The sequence below is a fragment of the Solanum dulcamara genome, chromosome 8 (assembly GCF_947179165.1).
Source record: "Solanum dulcamara chromosome 8, daSolDulc1.2, whole genome shotgun sequence".
Classification (NCBI taxonomy): domain Eukaryota; kingdom Viridiplantae; phylum Streptophyta; class Magnoliopsida; order Solanales; family Solanaceae; genus Solanum; species Solanum dulcamara.
The window spans coordinates 68589726-68608687 of NC_077244.1; the positions used below are offsets into that span (position 1 = coordinate 68589726).

Consider the following 18962-nt stretch of genomic DNA (forward strand, 5'->3'; position numbering starts at 1 on the left):
TGTTTGTAATTTGATGTTTAACTTGACATGACAAAACTCACTATGGAACTACAAATATACGTTCTGCAAATTGGATTAAATTCGAGAAACAAGTTTTACATTGAAAAGAAAGAAGAGTGATAATCTGAGATGTGAAGTTAGACATCCTCTTATATAACAAGACTTCATATCCATTACTTATGGTAGCACACGTATAATAAAAAAACTTACTTTGCAACGGATGTTTACATGAACTCAATAAACATATGACATGAATCATGATAAACTGATGTAGTTACACCAAGGTACGGGTAAGTTTTTTCCGTCCTAATTACTCTTCTTTTTTGTGGCAAGCTAAACTCTGCAGACTACACAACTGCTTGCCAAAGAATTAAAATAACAAAACTCACACTTATGTCTCAGTTGCCCCTGTAAAAAGGAACTAAAAAAAATGGAGCAATAGAATCTTTACAAACCAGCTGCTCTTCCTAATCTCTCTCTTAAAATCTTTACTCCCATGTACCTGTATTAAAGAAATCAATTAGTATAATTTACTAGTCAATCCTCTTGAGAAAACTTGTAAGGTATGATTTTACCTGCCCATCATCATCACTGTGGCTTGAGGATTGGTGCCTGGCGACTCGTTGAATGTAGAACCATCAATGACCCGGAGCCTGTTGACATTAATAACCCTGTAATCAGGGGTTACCACCTTGCCTACTTGGCAACCGCCGTGATAGTGCCATATTGTGGTCACTGTGTCTTTGCAGAACTGTTCAAGTGACTCTGTATCATTAGTGTGTTTCGGTATAAGATTGATGTTAGCTTGGACACTCATGTTTAACAACTTGTCCAGTGTCTCTTTATCACACTCTGCGTAATTGGTGAAATGTTTTGATTTCACAATCTTCTCCACGATGCGTATGCCATCTACACATCTCTTCAGGTCTTGTGGATGGCTGAAGTAGTTGAAGGTGACGGAAGGACTATCATCAATCTTGGTGCTCTTCAGGCTAATATGCCCTGTTGATAAAGGTGTTGCTAACTTTTCTAAGATGAAACCTCCCCTGAATGCTTCTTGTGGAACATTTTTCTTGTTTCTTTTGTAGGCTTCAATTGCTTCCAGTGTTCTCTGATTTGGAGGAATTGCGGAGAGTTGCCCTATCTGGTTATTCCAAAACGTGTAACGTATGTCAGAAAAGGGCTTGAAGGTCTAGTGCCTTCCATTATGAAGTCACAAGGAGTTTAAGGGAGTGTCATGTGAAAAAACTCGAGCACATAAACTGAAGAGGATATTTCCAACAATACAGGAACTGATTGTTAAAATCTCAACTATGCTTGAAAGAAGTTGGAAGCTGTATGACTAACCTCAGCTGAAACGATACCATGATGGCAATGAATGCTATCTTCGGTTTGTCCATATCCACTACTAGCTTCAATGTAGACCCCCATCTTGGTAATTCCTACAGTCTGGATAAGTGACTGCTGAACAGGCCTATTTGTGGGAATAAATATGGCGTTTAAGGGGTTGTCTGACATGCCTTTACCGACGAATTTATTATCAAGTATCACCGAGATGTTCAATTTTTCCAATTCAGCCTTTGGTCCTATGCCACTGAGCAAAAGAATCTGAGGACTTCCAATTGCACCAGATGACACTATAATTTCACTTCCCTTTCTCTTTGAAAGAATTGCCTTGTGTTGGTTCCCCTTTTCGTCTTTGAAGATGACTCCAACTGCTCTTGGCTTTCTTCCTACACAATTGTAAAGTACTATCATCGTCTCATTAAAGATGGATAGGACTAAATGTATCAGATTTGTTTGACATATAATACCTGATGTGTCAAACTCAATCTTTTGAACTGTCGCGCGCACCAAAACATCAAGATTTTCAGGGTTGGCTGAGGTGAGTAGTTCAGCTGCAGTCTTACGATGACCAAATCTGTCGAAAAGGGTTCCTCCAAACTTGGTTCCATATATGTGATCATAGGTGAATCCATTAAAAGGTGATATACCAACTTCTAGAAGACCATCGCTTACTGCTTTTTGCCATGGTGCTAAGATTGGTCTATGAACAATTTGCTTCTCAATCCAGGGGAATGATTCATTTACCAGTTTAGAATCCCACCCTGCTTTCTTGATATAGCTACAAGTTCAAAGAATCATAGCATCAAATGATCTACCTGCCATCAATTTGTACCTCAATGCAGCAATATGTAGTAAATATGTACCTAGAGCATTTCTATAATCATACAAATAACAAGAATTTACAAGCATGTTAGCATAAGTGAAGACTTCAATTTAGATTCGAACCATGAGAATAGAAAAACTCCGAACAAGGAGCCTGTCCCCTTTAAGTGCGCTCTACGTGACAAAATCGAATCAATAGATTCTGAATACAAATTAAGGAAAAAAAGAACACTACTATTACTCATACACTTTCCTACTCCCCCGTGTCAAAATACTGGTCGCATTTTTCATTTATACGCCTTTTAACACAACATTAATTAGGAGAGGTGTTTGACTACTTTACCTTTATTTTTGTCTTAAGATATAATCTCTCTTCATTGAATATTTATTTTATTTAGGTGTTATAATTGAGTTATTTGTAGTTTTCAGGACAATTACTTATAAGGATAAAATGAGAAAACAAATAATAACTTCTAATATGACAAATATTTTGAGACGGAACGAGTATTTTTGTTTCAACAACCATTAATGATAAACAGTTAGATGATTTATAAAGTGACCATCATAAAGAGGAAAAATAAATTTATTGGCCTCAAATAGTAAATACAATAAATGAGGATAGAAGGCTGGTAGTTGGGATGTTTAGAGTATGCAGTAGGCTCAATTTCTTTGTGTATATATTTGGCTTGACAACCAACCATGTCTGGTTAGTCTTTAAATCATTTGTCCATTATTATATTCCCTGCCAAATCTTTTATTCAAGACAGGTTAAAAGGACCACAATATGGTGATAGATATGATCACTAGCTAGCACAACTATTCAAAGAGAAGCTTAATAAAGACAGTACCCTACAACAGTGGCGGAGCTACCCGTTCAAGAGAAATCAATAAGCACTCCTTTATTGAAAAATGACGTTGTATAAATAGATTAATTTTAGAATTTTTTGTATGCGTTTATACTGTACGTTGGAACACCCTTTTAGGTGTAAATTATACAACTCCATGTTTAGGAAACAAATGAAAGAAAACATACGTACGTTTTCTTAATAGCATATATCAAGATCATTAATGGGGTCTAGAGCCCGTTTAGATGGGCTTAAAAAAATTAATTTTTATGTATGAAGTGCTAAAAGTTATTTTTATAAATAAGCAGTTAAGTGTTTGGATAAAAGTACTTAAATGAGGAAAATAATGTGAATTTTAGGGTTAAATGAATAAAAAAAATAGTTTGAAAATTTAATTTAAAGCCCATCCAAACGGGCTCATAATCGTATAATCGTCCATAGAATCCTATTGATTTAGAAAGTTTATGTACGAATAGTTAGACTGCTAAATGAACAGTCACTATCAATGCCTTCATTAATATAATATACTTAAATTCCCACTTGTCCCTTTCAGTTACTAAAACTATTTTAAAAATTATGAAAACTTTTTTAAAAAAATTAAATGTTATTCCTAGTGAATTCAACTTTCCATTTCAAAAATTTGAATCTAGTCCTAAACAAGTGGCTAATTTTCTGTAAGTAATGGGGATAGACTAGAAAGTCCTACAATTTAAAGACTCTACAAAAAGACAGGTGGACAATTATAAATAAATTGGGATAAAAGAAAAAGTAGACAAAGTAGTATATGCAGTTTGTCAGCTTACTAACCCACACCCCCCTCCCGCCAAAAAATAGTCAAAGTCCTATCCTCTTACCTTCAATGACTTTTTGATTACTCATTTTAAACATGTTTAAGTAAATCATAGAGAAATAATTTATTTAATTATGAAAAGCCATATAGAAGAATTATTTCTTTGAAATCTAGATGACTAATTAATTGACCTTCCAAGAATTATAAGGAGATAAATTTCTCTGTCACAAGTCACAACAGAAGTAGGACAAACTCAATAACCTCGCATGTGATGGATTCACGGGTAGAAACAAAAAGGTTTTCCTACTGTTAATTAGTGGGAAATTTGTGTTATAAAATAAGATTTTTCCACTTAATTTTTATTGAATCAGCTCATTAAAAATATATAGTGGGAAATAGATTTTTATTGAAATAGTGAAAACTTCATAATTTTTTTTTTACGAAAACATTACTATTTTTTTCTTTTCCCACCAATTCAATCTAAATATTAATGAAAAAGTTGTTGAACATTTTTCCAGTGGAAAAATAATCACTTTTTATTAATGATCTAACTCTGATTCTAATACCATGATATAGAATGAATTTTAAGTCTAATTCAACCTCGAAAACTAATTCTCGATTTTTAGTATAAAGGTGGGGTAAAATGAAACGGAGGGAGTACAAATTAGGTACCTTTGGCTAGCGCGACTATAGAAGCCGGCATTGATGCAAGTGCCTCCACCCAAGACTCTAGCCCTTGCATTAAACACCCCATCAGTTGAGGCAAAAATTTGGGAAGCAGAAGCTGGCGAAGTGTCAGCCAAAGAGATATGGAAATTTTGCATCAAGGACACATTTGCATTGGCAAATGGGACTCCTCCTCTTTCCAGCAACAACACACTGAATTTCTGTGATAAAGTTGCTGCTAAAGGGCAGCCAGCTGTGCCTCCTCCCACTATTATGTAGTCATAATTATAACCCTTGCTGCTCCCTCTACTGCTCCAAGCATTTGATGATGAGAATGAACTTGCTGGTTTTATGAATGGGTATTTATCTTTCCATGACTCCCATTTTCTTGCTGATTTACACAAAACATTCCCCACTGTTAAAGAATTAATCTAAAACTTATATTAAGGGATAATTTTATTTTCTGAAAAATTTTACTTTGTGTCTCACATAACTGAATAAGTTACACTAAGATTTTTTTTGTTTTGCAAATTGACGGATCAGATCCAAAGTTTGTAGACGCAAAAGTGTAAGAATTGAATCCATTAATTTGTGAAACAAAAAGAAACTCACACAACATGTGTCAGTCATAAATTTTGTCTTTTTAGCCCATCAAAATAAACAAGGAATAATAGAGTGATGAGAAGAAAACTCTCAATTCTTTCTTCTCTTCATTTTATTATGCTTTCAACTGGATTTCCAAGAAATAAAGACAAGTGATGAAAAGCAAAATAAGTACCTTGAGTGAGAGTGAGAGAAGAGTTAAAGTTGAGGTATAGAAGCATCAAGGAGAGCTTGACAATCACAGGCAGAACTGCACCAGTTACTACTGCCATTGAGCTCAGAGAAGTAAAATTAAGCAGCTCGCTCTTAAATTTGATGTGGCTTTCTTTGGTTGGCCTAATTATATAGTCTGTGCGCTACTATAGCACTATCTACATTCATATGTATATATATATATATATATATACTCCCACTTGATTCGCTTACACCTTATAGAATTTCGCAACTATAACATTAAATGCTCGAAAAATAAATACATAATCCCTCTTGTTTCAAATAAGTCGTGTTTTTAATTTGCAGTAAGCGTTTTAATTAGTAAAACTACTCATTTTTTTACAAACTTATTATTAATAAAAATACCTTGAAAAAGATGCTTTCTTGATTATGAAAATTGAAAAACACTCTTATTTTCTTATTTTGAAATAAAAAAAATAAAAACACCACTTATTATTAAAATAGAGGGAGTAATACTAGTAAGGATTTGATTAATTCCCTCTAGCTCCCCATTTCCCCTACCCCCCCAAAAAAACTCAAGGATGAGGAGAAGATTCACTCTTTTATCCAATGGAATACTTCCTCCGTTTCAAAGTATTCGTCATGTTTTTTAAGAAAAACTTAATTAGAGGGCGGTTTTTTTTACTGATTCACCTTCATTTATGTCATAAGACATAACTTTTCTTTATATATTTATTATTTTGAAGTTTTTATAGTTTTCAAAAATAATTATTATTAAAGATAAATAGAAAAATAAATAATTTTATCTTAAACTTCTAATTAAAATGACAAATAATTTGAAACGGGTGAATTAATAAACATTAATAAGAAATAAATGTGAGGGAAAAATTAAACTCCAACAGGGAGAGTAAGAGTCATTTAAGGCGAAATGAATGCCTACGGTTGGGCTCTATTATAAATGCGTTATAATTTGTAATGAAAATTCTCTATCATCTTCATCTCTGTGTAGACTCTCTAATCAGGTAATTTGGACAACTCACTACTGATAAAGACACACATATAATACTATTATTACTCTACTATATAACCACCATGCACCTCCACAATTTAATAGAATGAATTTAACCCAACAAATCCAAATTGTGTACGACGAGTAACTAATAAATTAAATTTGTTATTCGTAACAAAAGCATAGCTTTCAGCTTAATGTGGAAATCCTGGTTCATTTACTCTATGCACGTTGCCCGCATGAGACAAGTGTAGTAAAACTATACAGTCCAAAAAAAACAAGTAAAGCTATAGTTGTTTCTCAAATTTTCTCCAGCTATAAACATTGGCTAATTTTAACACTATACTATTTTAATGCGATACTTGTAGCACTTTCACCAAACTACTTTTCAAGGTTACCTTCTTTCTTTTTCAATTCATTTGATATTTAGAATTTATGGGTTTGATCAATTAATTTAGATTCATATTGCGTAAAATCTGTTATGATTTTCTCTAATTTTGTAGCTTGAACTCAGGATATTTTTGTAAAGATGAAGTTAATATCATCCGCATAACTCTCTCACAGAAGCGAATCTAAGATTTTAACTTTATGAGTTCTAAATTTGATTCGAATGCAGGCTACTAGCTCCGCCCTTGCTCTCTCTCTCTTACACACATCCCTTTATACTAACCCTCCTTTCTTTTATCCTTATTCTTAAAGATAGATTTTTCTTTTTACTTGTAAGTAACGTAAACACATAAAATACTCATATAGTAATCAAAACTTTGATTTTTAAAACATAATTGATAAGAGAAATTTAATAAAATAAATCTTTAAGAAATAGCTTTTTAGGAAAAGTGTTAAGTCAATCAGTAAAAAGGAATAAGGAGTAATAAACATACATTATATCGAATAGAAATGATGGTACATATTTTGTGTGTCCTAATCAAGCTAGTTTTAGTACCTTCGAATCATTTCAACTTTGATCTTGGTAAGTGAATCCAAGAAATTATAAATTTAAATATCATAACATTCATTAACGTTAATTTATAAAGCAGTAGGAAAATGCATGTCATGCATGTGCATGTGTCCATAGCAGATTATGTTTATTTTCTTTTCTTTTTCGTGTTCACAACTTTAGGATAGTAATCCTCCTCCAACCTCCACTTTTTTTCCCTTCTTTTTTCTAAACGGGAAAGAGGAGGGTTACTCCTCATCGAATGAGCTTACAAAAAGGAAGTTCTAAAACAAAGAACTTCGAGCTATACAAAAGCTAAGAAGGCCAGGATCAAAAATGAAGTTGCCCTTCTTCACTCGGATTCTAATGTTAGGCTTGCCAACTACATCATTCTTCAACGTGGATATAATTTTAGGAGGAAGATTTGTAATCTCAGTGAAGAAGGTAGTCATTTTGGAATGTCACTCAACGTTAGCAAGCATGTCAGCCATGGTGTTACCTTCTCTGAAGAAATGGGTGAAAGTAAAATGGCCAATTGTGCTCATAGCTTGAATTTGTCCAATGTCATCTTTAATTTGCCAGAATGGATTAATCTCACCCGTAATCATCTGAATAACCAATAGCTTGAAAGTTGGATATGAATTGAATATGTTTGTTTGTTACTAGTTATTAGAAAGGAGTCAGAAAAACAAAACATATATAGTTGTACAATCATTGCAAAGAATATTTCTTGGCATTACTGGCCTGCAATAAACAAGAAAATAACTACACAAATAAATATTTTTTAAAAAAAAAGTGGAAAAGTGCATGTGCAGTAAATACGTCGCAGTTGGGAGATTGAGCCCCAACTTAGACTTGCTACATTCATTGTTTTCCCTTTTCTTCCATGTGAATATATTAAACATTTGCTAGCTCATATATAGCAAGATATGCAATATTATAAGGTGCGTTGATAATTGTGAGGTTTCAGATTTAAACTTAATAGCTAAGTCGGTAGGTTTGAACGTTGTTGCTAACGAATTTTTTACTGAACCAAAAAATACAACTAGATGATTTCTTTTCATTTGTCCAAATCTTGGTGGATAGAGTAACCTAATAAATATTTGGTGAGAGATAATAGGTATTTCAAGGAATTAGTCGAGATGCCTGCAAATTGACCTTGTTAACATGGTTATCAAAAACAATATATGCAGTCTTATATTCAAACTAAGCCAGCTAACCATCTGGAAATCAAATGAACCTTTGTGTGTTCTATTTTTCTTTTTTAGACAAAGGAAAGAAGAAAAAGACACTTGCAATCTTTTGCAATAAATGAGCAATATCTTTTAACATCTCAGGCTGGAAAAGTTGGCAATTGCCAATTTTAGACCACATAAGGTGTGACATCCACCAAATGAATTATGTACATCCTACAATAAGTAGTCTTTTTTTTTTTGGTAAAGTACATTATATAATAAAAAAGTAAAAGGTAAATGGCAATGTAACAGTAGAATAAAAGCTGGAGGAAATAGAGAAGAGAATTACAGAGGAATAGATGAAAAAGCAAAGTGCAAGAAACCCAAAATTAGCCTAGTTTGTTATGCCTATTGATAGCTACTTATAACAAACTCCACACTCTTCTCATGCTGCCCCCCACACATTTGCTATGGCACTAGTCCCCTCTTCCTTTTCACATAAGAAATCAGAAAAGCCTAATAGTATTGTCATCAGTCTCTAGTTTTCTTTCATATACTGATTTGCTCCATAGCACCATACAAACAGCAAACAACCTCACCTTTGGTAAGGAATTTACTTTGCTGCCTGAACCGAATAGCAGTAGCAAAAATACAACATAGCAACAGAAAATAATACTCCTGACAAGAAGAAATGAAAATTATGTCGCTTCCTGTTTGGTTTTTCTTGCTATGTCAATGTAATGTTCATGCAGAAACTTTAACATGTACAGGCATGAAGGTCAATAGAATATGACAGTAGAAAACAAGGGAAAACATTTCTGTAGCATCTCTTTAATCTTGAAACTTTGTCATATTTCATTAAAACACAGTTACTGTTAATTCCTTCAGACACACATGATATTAGGCATCACATAATACAAAACTGATGGTAAAACCAGATGGGGGGGGGGGGGGGGGCAAGTGATATATAACGAGGAAGCTATAGAAGGGGATAGAAGAAGGGAGAAAAAGAAAAAAAGAGGGAAAATTAAAACAAAATCTACTTAAAAGGCAACGTCATTCACCTCAAGTCCACCGCCTACTATACATGTCCTACACAAAAATTAGTGCCTTCAGAGTTTCTGAATCTTTACATGCTACCTCTAAGGTGAAAGCAAGAGCAGAGTTGCGCACCATACCACATGGTGTGAGCATGAAAACTTGCTCTCATGAAATATAAGAAGACTGATCTATAAACAGGATTTACTTTGTTTTATCATGTATAGAGGGGCTAGAGTATTCTGCTCTCTGAAGAATTCATGTTCGGGGAAGCACATGATGACACAGCACTATGATCATTGGGGCTACTGCTGAAACTCTTTGATGCAGGGACAGCATTTCGTTGAGGTTCACCATTTGCCAGCCCTTGTCCTTCTTCAGCTAGTCATCTAAGATTGTTTGTGACAGTAGGAAGGAATTTTGTGGATAATGACACAACTCCAGGAATCTGAAACACATATATAGAAAAGATCAGTTCCTTAAATTTTTGGATAAAGTTTTCCGCATTGCGAGTTGAACAATGAAATTAAGAAAATCAGGCTTGCTTCCAACTTCAACGGTAAATCGGTCAAATCGCTTGTGATACCTAGAAACTGAAACAATAGGAATTCAAATCTGATACTTACAGCACCATTGCGGAATTCACCAGAGATGTCCAATTGCACCCAAAGGGCTTTCAGTAGGAGAAAAACAGCAAGTATAACTCCCAAATACAAAGGATTTCTGGAGAAAAGGTAAATGCAAATATAAAAAGTTATGTGATCAACGGTGAATGCACTCTGCCATTGGGTACAAAACCTGAATGTATTCGAAATTAAGGGCATTCTGAATATTTATAAGCAGAAAAGGCAACTTAAAGTGTCATGAATTCATCAAAACCCAAAACAACTAAGGCAACAATTGCCCATGGAGGTGGTAACCAATTGTTACTTCTCCTGCTATCCCCCTGAAGAATAAATTACCACAAAATCAGAAGGATACAGCATAGGAGAAAACCGCAAATATTCAAATGCAGAAAATTCAATAGAATTTCTCAAGATATATTTCAAACAGAAAGTCAACATGGTCAGACCAACTGTGCACAGCAAAAACTGGACATATTTGTAAGTTATAACAGCTCAGAGAATGGTTCAAAACAAAGTAACAAGCACAGATAACATGAGTGAGAATCTTCACTTTCCAGGAATTTACGTTCTTAAACCAAACGATTACACCACTTATACAGTTTCATTCAAACAATTGCTTTGAAACCTCAACATCAACTGAAGGGGGTTAGGTTTTGTTCAGAAAGAGGATTTTAAAATAACTCTGGAGGTAGTCAGGTAGACTTCAATTATCACCACTTACAACCAGCAATATTACACCTAGCATGAAGAATAGTCGACTTTCAAGCACCAATAATGATTTCCTAGACATTAATCCAGACATATATAATTCAACAATGACAATCCGCTTTACTGGAAACCAAACCAAGTATAAAATAACTTCGCTTTCAAAAGAAGACTGAAGAGATGTACAAAATAGCATCCAAAAAGTCCATGCCTGAGCAGCAATGGCTTGTGTAACGGTATATTCAGTCTCAAACTTAAATTGCCTCCACAAAGGCTTGCACTGACAGGTGTGATCAAAGTTTCCGATGCAGGAACCTGCAATAAAAATTGGCTTATAGATGATCAGCTTTTCAGCTTGAAAGATAGCAGGTAAATCATTCATATAACATCAGAGTACAGTTTTGAAAGCTCAACATTCGTAGACATTTCTAGTCTTCTCAGGTCTAGGATCTAAAACAATAAAGATAAAATAAGTGCAAATCAGAAACTAAGTGGTGACATGTGAGGTTAGTTATACACATGAAGTATTGGACAGAGAAATTTCAGTTCAGAATTCAACAGTACATATTTTAGCCCCCAGAATTTGGTTCAGTTGTAAGGACGCAAAGGGGGTTGTGTGAATTGGGTGCATGTAACGAGTTCGAATCTTTCCTGGAAAACAGACTTCAAAAGATATACGAAAAAATATTTTCTTTCTACTTATACCTGGAAAACAGCCTTCAAAATAGGTTTATTAGCAGCTTGCTCACGGTCAATGTCTTGACACCACCTGAATGTTGAGAAATTTGATCTACTTGTCTGTTTGAACTTTTTTACTGGTTTTATTTTATCTCAAGTTCATAGACTTCACTTACTAATGGAAACTTACATGTTGACTAGCACTATATCAGAAACCACAAGTGCAAACAGGGCGCTCTGCTTTTCAAATGCAGTGTCATCCTAAGCAGAAAATAAAGTCTGAATGAAAACAATTGTTCAATGCTCAGTTATACCACTCCAGGACCAAGGATAGGCAGGAAGCATTCAATGTGCATACTGTATAGGTAGCTGAAATTTTGGTGGCTCGAAATTTATCACTTCCATATACATGATTGAATACAGATATGAGTACATAGACACAGCGAACATGAGAAGCAAAATAAAACACCTCATACACAAGCCAGATATTGAAACCTTATGTCAGGAGCATTGTCCAAGACAATGGCAAAGAGGAGGCTACCAAGTTTTGAATATTTTCCTTCGTAGGTCAAGGAGTCTAATCCATTAGAATCTAAAAGCAATACAGGATAACAAGGTTAATAAGGAATCAAACAAGTAATTGGTTGGCATCCTTTCTAATTAGTAACAAACACTGGTCCATATTAGTGGATGGATACAGATGCACCATACAGCAGTACATGAAAGATATGCACTGAGAGTAACGTATGTCTGGTCATAAGAATTACATTGAAAGTTGAAACATGCAATGGAGCAACAAGTAGGGAAGTCAATAATCTTTTATTACCAAAAGAAATAAAATTAGAAGATTTATTTGATAGAGACAAGATGGCACTATGTTAGTAGCTATTTATTTTTTTTTGGTAATAAAAGATTTATTTAATACGCATACTTTAGAGTCATTATAAAAAGAAACTAGTCCAAGCAACATAGTGTGTACCTAGCTTTTATTATTCCTTTATTTTATAGAGACTAAATGGGCACTATATTTCTCAGACTAGTTTCTTTTTATAATGACTCTTAAGTATGTTTATTAAATAAATTTTTTATTATAAAAAAATAGCATTTGGTTCATAATCATGGGAGCACTAAAGAACTCGAAATTAACGGGACTAAACTAAAAAGAGATGATTAAATTGGGGATATTGAAGAAGGAGAGTGTGAATTAGTGATATAAAACTGCAAGAATCAGAAAGATAAGGGGAAATACCCATATCAGAAAGCTCAAAGTTCGATCAATGCTGTGCTTCTTGTGTCTTCAAGTAAGAACAATTGTAATTTTGCAACTTAAAATAAAAAGGAATTCTAAACAAATTGAACAAAAATTAACCTTATTATTTATAATTTGATTTAAAAATATCCGTGCTTTTCTAAAATAAATATTTTTTCTTTTTTAATAATGATTTTTCTTATTAATAAATATTTATCCATACTCCAATGTAGAAAAGATTAACAAATTAACCTCTTTATTATTCTATTAGAAATTATATTTATCCTTATCTAAATGCGATTAAAAAAGAAAAAATAATATTTTTAAATCAGAATAAAATTCTTAAAGTAATATCTTATTAAGAATGAAATATGCTTAAAAAGAAAAACAAATGATTATTTATTTAGAAAAAAAAAACTTGACGCATTAAAGTAATAATAGAGGTGTGTCAAATCGAATTACTAACAAATGATATTTTTATTGGATTTTATATAGTTTTAAAATATTTTTAATCTTTTTTGGAAATGACAATAATAATTAGGTTAATACATGGGATAAACAAATTTTATGAATTATCTTCTCTTTTCTTTCTACTTTTCCATTTCCCCACATTGTATATATGCTTGTAACGTAAATATCAAATATTAGACCACTCTATTATCACTTGACACCGGTGTTTGGTCATAAAATTTGGTGTTTCAATTTAAAGGTTTATTTTAAAAATAATTTTGTTTATAATTATGTATAAAATTTTAATTTTAAATCTTTAAAAGTAAGAATTTTAAATTTTTAGGTGTGATTTCAATTTTTTTAAAATATAAATTTTAATTTATATACTTATAGTTATTGTAAAAAAATGAAAGAAAAAATCCATAATTTTAATTTTTGTAAAATAAGTCATGCTCAAAGCCTGTAGGTTGTTCAAATCATGAAGTACCATTATATTAAAGAATAGTCAGTTATTACTATCATTAATTGTCAGCCCGGAATAGCTGCATGCTATGAAAAAAAGCGGCAGACAAATTAACGTGGCCGATAATTCTTAATGAGTAGCTTTAGGAGAGAGAGGCCTTCTTATATTCTCCACCCATCTGCAAAGAATTTTCGTATCCGTCTCTACGGAGATCTCCAAATCCTAAGACATTATCGCATTTGCAGCACTGGACTATATTTCCGTCATTTCCAGAAAGTGCACCGACAACCGTCATTTCTCCCTTTCACAATGTTCTCGTGAAGTTGCTCATGAATCAAAGTGTGAATGTCCCTTCAAAATTTATCAAACCAATAAAAATTTATAAAATTGCGTGTATTTGAAAGTTTGTAATAACATATATTAATAACAAACATTTACTTATAAAAGAAAAACAGAGGTGCATGATTTATTAATTCTATGCCCTTGGGATATTCGGATACTTTATTTTATGAATTATGATTTGCTAAGATATATAAGAGTTGAAAAACTTTTGATAGTTTTCACAAATTGTGGATTTTTCATATTTATGAAAATAAATAATACAACTTAAAAAAATGCGTGATTTCGTACACAGATTTGAGAGATTTACCTAGCCTATATCTCCATCTCTGCTCTCAAACATATACAAATAAAAATTCAACTTCATTTCAATTACTAATTTAAAAAATTATGTCCAAACGATCTCGAAGTGTACATTTTCATGTTTAAATGGAAATAAATAATATTCGTATATTGTCTAATTTAATATATTCCCTTTTTGAAATGGGAGATAATGTAGAGATATTTTTAGAAATATGTACATATTATCAGTTTTGTTATTTATTTATGCAATTAGATTAGAATTTAGTTAGAATGACTATTGTAAAGTATGTAAAACTAACGATCATCAGTCCATCACCATTATCTCTATTGCGATATTAATAAAAGCCTTGATACCTAAGTTATATCCCTTGAAATCTCATATTAAAATATATATTTTATTTATATTATAGTTTTTTAAATTCACTTGAAAAAAATATATAAAAAACTTTTAATAGAACATTTATTAAAAGGAATTATCTTGATTCGAGGTAAAATAAACACTAGAAAAGAAAATTTACTTTATAAGTCACACAATAACTACTTTAAATTTCATTAATCACTTTAGGTGGCATTTGGCTGAAAATTTTACATGGGTAAGATTTAAGAAATACTTTATTTAAAATTTAAAACTATCAAAAATCAGCTTTTTTTTGCCATATATATTTTAAATATTTGTTATTTTTTAAAAAAATTATAAAGTTGGAATTGAAGATTAAGCTGGTTTGATTATATTTTTTTATAAATAACATTCGTTAAATACAATTTAAAAAAATCAAAAAAAAAATACCAATTTTTATGACTAAAAAGTTCTCCATTTCAAATAGTTTCTCCAAACTCGGACCAAATATTGACCAAAGGAACCTGGAAATAGCAATTGCTTGTTCTTTATATATGGAACTTTGTCTCCGATCAGAGACTCTTCAACCTTTTGGCTCTCTGTCTCTACAGAAAAGTTGAAGATGGATAGTGGAGTATCCGGCCGGCTCACCGTCTTCTGCCTCTCTCTTCTCTTATTCATCTCCTCAACCAACTCCTTCTATCTCCCTGGCGTCGCTCCTCGCGATTTTCAAACTGTAAACTCAAAACTTCCTCTTATCATTTACTCTTTCTTTTTTGATTTTCTAGTCGGTTGATAGGATCTTGTGGATCAAAATATTTCAATTCTGGATCTTCAGTAATTTTTTAAATTTCCCCATTTACTGAGTTCTTATAACGATAAATGATTGGATCTATGGTTTTATGAAGTGGGTTTCTGTAACCTGTTTGATCTGGTGTTTTGTTTAGTATCTGTAAAATTCTTTGACTTGCTTGATGGATGTGATCATTTTTCTCTCTTTGTTGATAGATTGATTCTAAATTAGTCAACTGAGGTAGACTCGTTAGGGAAAATTTAGTACTCTGTTTGTTTCAAAAAGAATGGTGGGGTTTTGGAATAGGAGGATCAAAAGATTTGTTAATTGCCAAATAGTAATAGTATCGAACAAATTGGGATTGAGGGAGTATGTGTCAAAGCTCGAAATCCTTTTTATTAAAGAGAAAAATAATCGTGAAGATCTTCCTATTTAATAGATCACTCCAAGTGTTGTTTCTCCAGTTGAGCTTGTATTACTTGAAGTCACCAGATATTTGTCTGTTGGGTTAAGCAGAATGTCTTGGACTATGCGATGAATACTGTGTTTTTAGTCCTTACAACTTCCTGAGTTTTATCATTCCATTCAGGACTTTGGACTATTTACTGGATAGAATCTGTTAAGAAAGAGAACAGTTGAATAAATCTGTGTTTTGAGTGTTATGTTTTGCTATATATGCTTTTATCTGTTTCTTTTGATTGCTCCTCCTTGATAAAAAATGTTTGTATTCTGTAGAAACTCCATGCATCCCACTGAAACCCTTGTAGTGTAATTGACTCTTAACTCTTCTTCTCTAACAGGGTGATCCACTTGATGTTAAAGTGAACAAGCTGTCATCTACTAAGACACAACTTCCCTATGACTATTACTACTTGAAGTACTGCAAACCTACTAAAGTTTTGAATAGTGCAGAGAATTTGGGGGAGGTTCTTCGAGGAGACCGCATAGAGAATTCAGTTTATACTGTAAGAATAAATGCTTTTGTAGTCTTATGGTTATATGTAATGTTGCACTAGTAGCTGAGTGTATCTTTTATTTATTCATCTGTTCACAGCTCTTAATGAGACAAGAAAAGTCATGCCAAGTGGTGTGTCGGCTAAAACTTGATGCTGAATCTGCAAAGAACTTCAAGGAAAAGATTGATGATGAATACAAAGTTAATATGTAAGAGTAATGTCTTTTCAGCATTGTTCTCTTTATATTTTGCTCACTCCTGCTATGCATGGTAGTTCTGCTCATGTTTTTGCATGAAAATGAAAATTTAATATTCAATCACATGGTGTTGCAGGATTTTGGACAATCTTCCTGTTGCTGTTCCTAGACAAGGGCGGGATGGAAGTCAGTCAACTAAATATGAACATGGTTTCCGTGTTGGGTTCAAGAGGAATTATGCTGGGGTTAGTGCTGTTCCTGACTTGTCAAATACTGATAGCTTAATCGTCTTAGAATAATAGAAATGTTTATGCACTCTACTTGCTTCTGCCAGAGCAAGGAGGAGAATTATTTTATAAACAACCACTTAAGCTTTCTAGTCAAGTACCACAAGGATCCTGAAACTGATACTGCTCGTATTGTTGGGTTTGAAGTCACTCCAAACAGGTTTAGATGCTCAACACTTATGGCTTGTGTATTTGTTTTAATTTCTCCCACCCCAGGGGGTGGGGAATTTTAGGTCTAGCCTATATGTTCTCTTCTGATAATTTTTTCAACAGCATTAATCACGAATACAAGGAATGGAATGACAAGAACCCTCAAGTGTCAACGTGCAATGAAAATACAAAAAAATTGATACTAGGTAGTGCTGCTCCCCAGGAAGTGGATACAGATAAGGAGGTTGTATTCACATATGACGTTGCTTTCAAGGTATTCTCTTATTGAATCTTTTTCCTTCCCTCTTTAGGCTTCAAGTTATTAGTCATATATTGTCATATCTTATTCGCTATTATCTATTTGTCTCCAGGAAAGTGATGTGAAGTGGGCTTCTCGTTGGGATACATACCTTCTCATGAATGATGATCAGATTCATTGGTTTTCCATCATAAATTCTCTTATGATCGTTCTCTTCCTCTCTGGTATGGTTGCCATGATCATGATGAGAACTTTGTACAGAGATATTGCGAACTATAATCAATTGGAAACACAAGATGAAGCTCAAGAAGAAACAGGATGGAAGCTTGTTCATGGAGATGTCTTCCGTCCTCCAATCAATTCTGGATTACTGTGTGTTTATGTCGGGACTGGTGTACAAATACTTGCAATGACACTAGTCACAATGATCTTTGCTCTGCTAGGTTTCTTGTCACCTTCCAATCGCGGTGGACTAATGACTGCCATGGTTCTGTTATGGGTTTTCATGGGCTTGTTGGCTGGGTATACTTCTGCACGTCTGTACAAAATGTTCAAGGGAACAGAGTGGAAAAGGATTACCTTGAAAACTGCTTTCATGTTCCCTGGTATACTTTTTGCTATCTTCTTTGTATTGAATGCTCTCATCTGGGAAGAGCGATCTTCTGGAGCAGTGCCATTTGGAACCATGTTTGCTCTTGTGTGCTTATGGTTTGGAATCTCGGTCCCCTTAGTGTTTGTTGGAAGCTACCTTGGATATAAAAAGCCAGCCATTGAAGACCCTGTTAAGACAAATAAAATTCCTAGGCAAATACCTGAGCAGGCATGGTACATGACACCGTCTTTTTCTATACTTATTGGGGGTATTCTCCCATTTGGAGCTGTTTTCATTGAACTCTTCTTCATCCTGACCTCTATATGGCTGAACCAGTACTACTACATCTTTGGCTTCCTTTTCATCGTTTTCCTGATCTTGATAATAACATGTGCGGAGATATCTGTTGTGCTCTGTTACTTCCAGTTGTGCAGTGAAGACTATCATTGGTGGTGGAGAGCTTATCTGACTGCTGGATCCTCTGCTTTATACCTGTTTCTTTACTCTGTCTTCTATTTCTTCACCAAGTTGGAAATCACAAAGTTGGTTTCAGGAATCTTGTATTTTGGCTATATGTTGATTGCATCATATGCCTTCTTTGTTGTAACGGGGACAATCGGATTCTATGCTTCCTTCTGGTTTGTTAGGAAAATCTACTCATCTGTGAAGATCGACTGATCAAAAGGGAGCCTCGTTGATTTGTTGCTATCATAGTGAAAATGATCTAGGTTCTTATGTGCCAAGACTCGGTAAAAGGTAGAATTGGTTCTTGCTTCATCGGACAAGAACTAAAGAGAGGAAGTTCGCAGGCTACCAATGACCAATCAGTTTTCTGGTACTAGCATAGGCTTAGCTGTATCTTGTGGCCATACTTTTCCTTAACGATTACCCTGCATTCTTGATTGTACTTTCTAGCTATACAATTATGTGGAACTTGATAAAATTTTGATCTTCTTGAAATCATATGATGTTGGACCCATGAATGTGTGAGAGATCGTACTAACGTGGAATATATGGCTTAATTGCTTGTAGCTTTGTTGAAATAGAAGTCTCTTTATATATATGAACAGGTGGATGGATATATGCCAAGAACTTCTACTGGAGATCAAATAAACAAATTTGAAATTCTTTAAGCCTTGTGGAGTAATTATTTGTTGCAATTGATTGTTGTAA

General features: G+C 33.5%; 2 protein-coding genes across 2 annotated transcripts; one reads left to right on the plus strand and one right to left on the minus strand.

Moving 5' to 3' along the window:
* Positions 1 to 191: 191 nt before the first annotated feature.
* Positions 192 to 5461, minus strand: LOC129899607 (protein HOTHEAD-like). The gene is made up of 6 exons (XM_055974618.1): positions 5249 to 5461; positions 4477 to 4861; positions 1815 to 2125; positions 1348 to 1733; positions 576 to 1144; positions 192 to 502 (listed from the first exon to the last, which is right to left on the minus strand). Exons 1-6 carry the CDS (start codon positions 5343 to 5345, stop codon positions 448 to 450), a joined length of 1803 nt encoding a protein of 600 aa, XP_055830593.1. The 5' UTR covers positions 5346 to 5461; the 3' UTR covers positions 192 to 447.
* Positions 5462 to 15076: 9615 nt separating this feature from the next.
* Positions 15077 to 18772, plus strand: LOC129899633 (transmembrane 9 superfamily member 7-like). The gene is made up of 7 exons (XM_055974645.1): positions 15077 to 15292; positions 16150 to 16314; positions 16404 to 16513; positions 16638 to 16746; positions 16836 to 16948; positions 17062 to 17212; positions 17310 to 18772. Exons 1-7 carry the CDS (start codon positions 15179 to 15181, stop codon positions 18465 to 18467), a joined length of 1920 nt encoding a protein of 639 aa, XP_055830620.1. The 5' UTR covers positions 15077 to 15178; the 3' UTR covers positions 18468 to 18772.
* The last annotated feature ends 190 nt before the right edge of the window (positions 18773 to 18962 follow it).

Excerpts from the sequence above, each read along its gene's own strand:
- LOC129899607 (XM_055974618.1), bottom strand. The coding sequence starts at position 5,345 with ATGGCAGTAGTAACTGGTGCAGTTCTGCCTGTGATTGTCAAGCTCTCC. Across the intron at positions 2,126-4,476 it reads TATAGTCGCGCTAGCCAAAG|CTATATCAAGAAAGCAGGGT; the intron begins GTACCTAATTTG and ends TTGAACTTGTAG. Across the intron at positions 503-575 it reads ACAGTGATGATGATGGGCAG|GTACATGGGAGTAAAGATTT; the intron begins GTAAAATCATAC and ends TCTTTAATACAG.
- LOC129899633 (XM_055974645.1), top strand. The coding sequence starts at position 15,179 with ATGGATAGTGGAGTATCCGGCCGGCTCACCGTCTTCTGCCTCTCTCTT. Across the intron at positions 16,747-16,835 it reads TCAAGAGGAATTATGCTGGG|AGCAAGGAGGAGAATTATTT; the intron begins GTTAGTGCTGTT and ends TGCTTCTGCCAG. Across the intron at positions 17,213-17,309 it reads CATATGACGTTGCTTTCAAG|GAAAGTGATGTGAAGTGGGC; the intron begins GTATTCTCTTAT and ends ATTTGTCTCCAG.